The sequence below is a fragment of the Eretmochelys imbricata genome, chromosome 1 (assembly GCF_965152235.1).
Source record: "Eretmochelys imbricata isolate rEreImb1 chromosome 1, rEreImb1.hap1, whole genome shotgun sequence".
Taxonomy (NCBI): domain Eukaryota; kingdom Metazoa; phylum Chordata; order Testudines; family Cheloniidae; genus Eretmochelys; species Eretmochelys imbricata.
The window spans coordinates 356,603,276-356,610,360 of NC_135572.1; the positions used below are offsets into that span (position 1 = coordinate 356,603,276).

The 7,085-nt window shown below is 53.4% G+C and overlaps 1 protein-coding gene across 1 annotated transcript; it reads right to left on the reverse strand.

The window, feature by feature from the left end:
• Window positions 1-687: 687 nt before the first annotated feature.
• Window positions 688-6,443, reverse strand: LOC144259633 (interferon-induced protein with tetratricopeptide repeats 5-like). Its single transcript, XM_077807934.1, has 2 exons — window positions 6,371-6,443; window positions 688-2,101 (listed from the first exon to the last, which is right to left on the reverse strand). The coding sequence occupies exons 1-2, from the start codon at window positions 6,373-6,375 to the stop codon at window positions 703-705; spliced, it is 1,404 nt and encodes a 467-aa protein (XP_077664060.1). The 5' UTR covers window positions 6,376-6,443; the 3' UTR covers window positions 688-702.
• Between the last annotated feature and the right edge of the window lie 642 nt (window positions 6,444-7,085).

Consider the following 7,085-nt stretch of genomic DNA (forward strand, 5'->3'; position numbering starts at 1 on the left):
CTAGCTGAGCTGGATCAGACGCCTCCTCTGACAAGGACCGCTGACGATGGAGTTCAGGTGAGCGTCCCTGACACCAGTTTCCCACCCTAACCCCTTTGTGCCGTTGTGACTGCTAGTAAGAGTCTCCTCGAAGCGTCTGCGAGTGTGCTCCCCAACAAAACAACAAACCCAGACAACAACACACTCACCGGTAGCAGCAGCTGTCACAGGCTGACAGCTAGTCCCTGCTGTTACGGAGAGAGAGGTCCTGACTGCTGCTGTACTTAAAGTCACAGCTCAGCAGGCAGCAACCTTCTCCGTCTCCTGAGAAAGAGCCCCATCCCTACCCCACCGGCTTCCCTATATACCCTTCCCATTGCTAGGGCACTCCTTTCTTTTGAGTCCCGCCCTGTGCCATTTGCAGGGAACTGAAACTTCACAAACCCTATGTTCATGGACAATCTCAGGACACATAAACATATGATAACCATCACATAATAAAAACCTACACATAACCCTTATTAATTATGTACACGCACCCGACATGGATATGTCCCAAGCCTGCCCAATTTAATTAAGGGGCCTCGTTCTTTACAAGACAGGTAGCTAATAATAATTATAAGAAGCAGCAGCAGGATGTGCCGTGGTCTGAACTATTCAGGGGACCCAGAATCATTTGCAACACGAACGTCATTGTTACACAGGTGGGGAAAGTGACTTGCTTCAGAAGGAGGTCTTGCTGTGTCCAGAGAAGGGAAAGGATCCCCTATTTTCTCCACATCTCCAGTCTCCTGCTCTGTTGTTGCCACCAGTGGATCTCCCCATGTACCACGGACTTTCATTCTCTTGAATGAAGTCACGTATGGCCTCAGCCTCAGAGGTCTGGGAGCTCTGCTGGAATTCTCCTGCCACCTCTTCCAACCTGCTTTTCAGTTGTGGCCTCTCCTTGTAGTTGTCTGGAATGGCAAAACCTGCTTTGTACATCTTAGCTGCCTCCCACACTGACTTCTGCTTGTAGAAGAGGAAATCCCCCCAGTGAAGGTAGACTGCCTGCTGACACCTCTTGCTGAGGCTGGGCATTTCACTTAGGAGATTGAGATAAATCTCTTCTTGGTAGTGAGGTGTGTTTTCTCCATACATTTCAGCTAAAGCCAGCCTTGAAAACACAGAGGCTGGATCTTTCTGCACAGCCTTTTTGAAGGCCTCAATAGCTGCTGCCAATATTTCTTCTCTGCCTGACTTGGCCTTCTCCAGTTGTTTCTTGTAGCAGACGCCAAGGTCATAGGGAAGGAGATGGTAAGTGGGGTTCAGCGAGATTGCTCGCTGTAGGATAGCAATTGCTTGTTCTGGGAATTTTGGTTGAAAGAACTTGGCTGCATTTCTCAGGACCTCAGGGTCCAGGCTATTCTGAACAACATCTTCTAAGAGGGCTTCGGCTTGCTGTCTATCACACTTCTTAAGGATCTTGGCTAAATACACCTTAGCTTCATAGTTTTGCTGCTGTTCATGGAGAATGGCAACCAACTGCTTTTTGGCTGCTTCCCGAAGTACAGGCTTGTGTGAGTGAGTCCATGATGCAAAGACCGCAATTGCCAACCCAGCAAGAAATTCCCCATTTGCTTTGTCTTCTCTTAATGCCATTTGGAAACACTTTGTGGCTTCAATGCCATTGCGGAAGCCTGCTGCCAGGAGAGACCAGCCTTTCTGTGCATGTGTCTCAGGGATCTGAGCTGCATGTGGAGAGCGGCTCTTCAGGGAGCTGCAGATCTTTCTAACCTTGTCCAGGTAAAACTCAACCAAATCATAGTGGGCCAAGTGATAATAGATCCAGGCGTAGTTTCCATAAATGACCAGGACCTGCCGGGGGAAGTTATCTGGATGATCTCTTTGCAGAATCTCTTCGGCTTCTCTCAGGCTTTGCAGAGCGTCTTCATATTGCCCTTGCAGGTGGCAGAGATAAGCCTGCATGGCAAGGAGCGTGGGCTGGTTCTGGTAGTGAGTGTGGGCAATCCTGAGAGCCAGAGTTTGGAGGAGGTGAACTGCATCTACCTGGTCTCTGATTTCAAAGTTCCAGGTGAAGTGGCACTGGAGGGCCTGCAGCTTCTCCTTCAGACGCAGGGTGCTGCAAAGAGAGGGGAAAATGAGACTCCATCTGGGCTGAATGAATTTCCACTACATGCTACAATCATTTACACAAAGGCTAGTTCCCAGCACGCTGGCAGCGTAAAGCGAGTGTAAATGGAAAGGCCCCTTCGCACGGCCAGGGTGCTGTGAAATGGCCGCAGGGTGTGCCTACCCTGCAGTGAGAGGTGGGACCGTAGCATGGGCTGCCCTTCCGGCACTAGCTGTAACCTAGATATCACAGCTAAAATCAGCAGTGACGCATGGCAGCACGGGATCTGCAAGCTCGTCTGGCCCCCCGGGTATGTAGTATTGTTTCTAGCCCACATCATGGTCTGTGTCTCTGTGGCGTCACTGTTCGTTTTAGTCCCACTAGTTAGATTAAAGCTCGCACGGGGATGCCTACCTGAGCTAGACACACCTGCGACTGCACTGTAGCCATAACCTTAGTATCAGTGGGAACGGGGCCCACTCTAGTCAGTAGGCAGGAGAGAAATGTAATGGGGAGATTCTGAGGGTCGGCAGAATGTAAATATTCTTTCTCCGGACATTTAATTGTGGCAATCTAGGCCTGTTACACCCCTCCCCCTGCTGTGAGTCCTGTGTGCAGTGCAGATGTGGTCGCCCCATCTCAAAAAAGATATATTGGAATTGGAAAAGATTCAGAAAAACAAAATGATTAAGGGTCTGGAATGGCTTCCATGTTAGAAGAGATTAATAAGACTGGTACTTTTCAGCTTGGAAAAGAGATGACTAAGGGGGGGATGTGATTGAGGTCTATAAAATCATGACTGGTGTGGAGAAAGTAAATAAGGAAGTGTTATTTACTCCTTCTCATAACACAAAAACTAGGGGTCACCCAATGAAATGAATAGGCAGTAGGTTTAAAAGAAACAAAAGGACATATTTCTTCACACAACGCACAGACAACCTGTGGAACTCCTTGCCAGAGGATGTTGTGAAGGCCAAGACTATAAGAGGGTTCAGAGAAGAACTAGATAAATGCATGGAGGACAGGTCCCTCAATGGCTATGAGCCAGGATGGGCAGGGAGGGTGTCCCTAGCCCAGGGGTTCTCCCAAGACATTTTTGGTGGCCTCAGAGCGCAGCCACCAACTCTTGCAGGTGGCCGCACTGACACATTTTTCCTAAAAGACGTAATTAACTTTAGGGAAAAGCAATTAAATGTGCCTCACAGATTTACATCCAAATCAGTGTGATTTATATTTGTAGGGGGGTTGTTTTTTTTTGCAGAGTCAATAACAAAAATAACACTGTCTCCCCCCATCCCCTCACCCCACCATGCAGGGCTTTTAATGGGTCCTGGGGCTTGCTGTGCAAAGTGATATCCTGTATATTTGTTTATATCGTAGCGCCCTGGGAGGCTATGGAAAGTGATAAGTGCTATTAAGAAACACACAGGTATCCCTTTTCACAGATAGCTAGTAAGTCTGCTGTGAAAAGTGATACTTGCACGTTTGGTAATATCACTTTTCTCAGCAAGCCCCAGGACCCATTAAACCCTGGATGTGAGGGGGCAAAGGGGGAGGCAGCAGGAGCCAGAGGCGATGGTGGGATGGGTGCAGGGCCGGGGGAGGCTGCAGGGTACTGGGGGGGCGGGGGAGAGGGCAGGATGGATGCCGGGCTGTGGGAGGCAGCAAGGGTCCGGGGCAATGGGGGTGAGAGTGGATGTGAGGCCAGAAAGGCAGCAGGGTCCAGGGGCAAGGGGTGGGAATGGATACAGGGCTGGGGGAGGCAACAGGGGCCGGAGCAATGAGGGTCAGTGATGAGCCCCACTGTTGCGTGGCCAGAGCCAGGGCCAGGTGTCTGTTGCCATGCAGCCAAGGCTCAGTGTCTGAACCTGGAGCTGGGGACAGGACCTGCATGGCCGGAGCCAGGGATCGGAGCCGGCTGCCATGCACCCAGAGCTGTGGGTCAGCACCCAGGGCTATTGCCTGCCGCCGCGTGCCAGGGCTGAAGCCAGAGTCAGTGTCTGCCATTGAGTGGCTGGAGCCAGTGCTCGCTGCTGTGTGGCCGGGGTCGGCACCTGGGGCCAGCTCCCGCCGCTACGTGGCAGGAGCCCAGGAACAGAGTTGTGGGTCGGTGCCTGGGGCCACGTGGCTGGAGCCCGGGGCCAGCGCCCGCCCCCGCACGGCCGGAACGGGGGCCAGAGGCAGTCTGAAGCTCTGCCGTCAGACCCAGGGGACAGCACCTGCTGCCCCATGGCCAGAGCCAGGGGTTGGTGCCCAAAGCTCGGCGGTTGGAGCCCACTGCCGTAAGGCTGGGGCTGGGGGTTGGTGCCTGTGGCCAGCGACTGCCACTGTGCTCTTGGACCCCGGGACTGGAGCCAGGAGCCAGAGCCCGTTGCCACCCAGCTGGAACCAGAGGCTGGACGCTGAAACCCCACAGCTGGAGGCCAGGGCTGTGTGGCTAGAGCTGGGGGGCGGGGGGTATCAGGGCCCGCTGCCCTGCGGTCGGAGCCTGGGGCCACACAGCCAGGTTCCTGAAGTCCCGCTGCTGGAGCCTGCAGCCCAAACCCCTTTCCCCAAGGTGGGTCAAGAACTCGCCTCGCTCCTACAGCGTTGTGCCCCACCTCTCTCCAGAGGTGGAGCAGGGCAGCACATCCAGGTGTGACAAGGAGGGAGAGGGAGGGGCCGATGCTTTGCGCCCCCGGAGGCTGTCGTAGCCGCACAAAAAGCCGCTGGTGGATGCATGTAGCCACAGTGCCCATAGTTGAGAAACGTTGCCCTGGCCTCTGTTTGCTAGACGCTGGGAATGGGCGACAGGGGCTGGATCACTTGGGGATTCCCTGGTCTGCTCATTCCCTCTGGGGCACCTGGCACTGGCCACTGTCGGCGGACAGGAGACTGGGCTGGATGGACCTTCAGTCTGATCCAGTCTGGCCGTTCTTATGTACCTCTCCCATCAGCTGGCTCTTGGCAGCTGCAGAACTGGTCACTGGAGCTGCTATCAATATTCTGCAAATTGCTATTTTTCACCAGCCAGGCTCCTTTACACCATGAACCCCCCTGCACATACACTGGGGGGAAACAGGACCCATCAAACCTCATACACATTATGCTCTAAAAGTGACCTAAACTAGTCGTTCTATACCAGTGCTGTCCTTGTTCTCCCTCTGGCCCAGGAGCTCTCCCAAGCCCCAGCTGACTGGGGGAAGGGACGACGGGTCTCCCAATGTGCAGTTTTGTACCTGCTGAATGAGTGTTTGAAAGCGTCGGGCCGACAGAAGGTGCTGTGGAAACGCTCAGTGTCATTGCCACCACTGAGAAATCCACGTCAGATGATGCTGAGGGAGGTAGGGAAGACGGAACTGTTAAGGAAAAGTTAGCACATGTGACTCCATTCTGGTTTGGGGTCCACCATTGTCTAAAAGCAAGCACATCATACACCAGGAGGAGTGATCCTTAGATACTGAATCCCTGTGAAAAAGCTCCTCCTTGTCTCCAGCCTGCCTTGACTCACAGTATCTGTTTTTTGTCAGTCTCTAATTCCTTGTCTCTTGGCCTTTGATGTGAGGCCTCCCATCCTGATAATAAAGGTTACTGATGCATGGCTTTAGGACCATGTTGTGTAATTAACATACTGGTTTAGCAGGAGGAATGCACCAAGCAGGGATAGGTGGTAGATAAGAAAAGGGTTTGTTTATTGGCTAAGGTTTCCGATGCACGAAGGCAACATGCTTTGCTAAAAAGTATATAACCTTTGTATAATCTGTACTCAGGGTCCCCTCCTGGCTAGCGGGGGGCACCACGCTCGAGCGTAATAAACTTAGTGTCTTTTGGGAACTCTGCAGTTGTGGACTTTGTTTATGTGCCTCAGCCTAGATTCGAACTGTGCGTGACCCATCAGGTATAATTCGCAGCATTGGTGTGCGTGTCCTACCAGGTGTAATTCGTAGCATTTGTGTGCGTGTCCTCTCAGGTGTAATTCGTAACAGAACTGACAGCTGGCGAGAAGCGGGTGCTCTCCAGACAGTTCCAGCAAGGTGAGCTTGCAGGAGAAGGATGTGAACAGCTAACTCTTGTTAAATGGCCGAGATTGCACTTTATCCAGTGAGTCACCAGCCTGGAGATTCAACACGGCTGCAGAATTATATGACATTGATCCCCACCCCCAGGCTCGGAGAAATAAAAGCCGGAGATTTACAGTCCCAGAAATTAGCAGAGAGAAGGTTCGAAAGCTGTCTGTATTTAGTCCTTGCTGGAAATGTCTCCCCCGCCCTCCCCGCCCAGCAACCCCAACGCTCCTACCTCATTGCGATCCGCTGAGTCCCAGCCCAGCCAGGGGAGGTGACGGCTCCTTTCACTGTCCCGAGTTTCTTCCCAAGTTGTGGAAGTGCCCGGTTCTGGGAGAGACCCGAGTTCTGCCCGGGCAGGATGGACTGTGGCCACCCGGATGATGCTGCCCTTTATATGCAGGGCGGGTTCCTAGCTGGTGATCTCACTGGTTTGACTGGCGAGCTGCATTTCCACTGAAAGGGAGAGTAAGCAGGAGAAAAGGAAACAGAACTTTAACTTTCACTTCCACTTGTCATCTTCAATGTCCACTCAGCCTGAGTCGCCATCTGCAGCCCCCTGGGTGACATGGGACTAGTTATGGGTGTGTGTCTGTGTGTGGGTGTGTGTATGCACGTACAATCCTGGCCTAGGCTTCCCAGCACACGGACGGGGTCACTCACCATTACCACACTGTGGCGCGCTCCCTGCTACGCCCCCAACCAGCTCCACAGCCCCATGCAGCGAACAGGTTGGCCGTGTCCCGGCCCCCGGCCAGCCCTTCCCCACCACCGTGGGGTGTTCCTATCGCCCGGGTGGGAACACCGCCTGTGCTGCCCTGAACACAGGGGCTGTGGTTGTGTGCGGAGGATGGGCCCATAGCACAGAGGAGCTCTCCCTCATTCACTTCAAGGGCCCTGCACAGGGCAGTGGGCAGCCCGGCCTACGCACGGTGACTGTGCGACCCCCG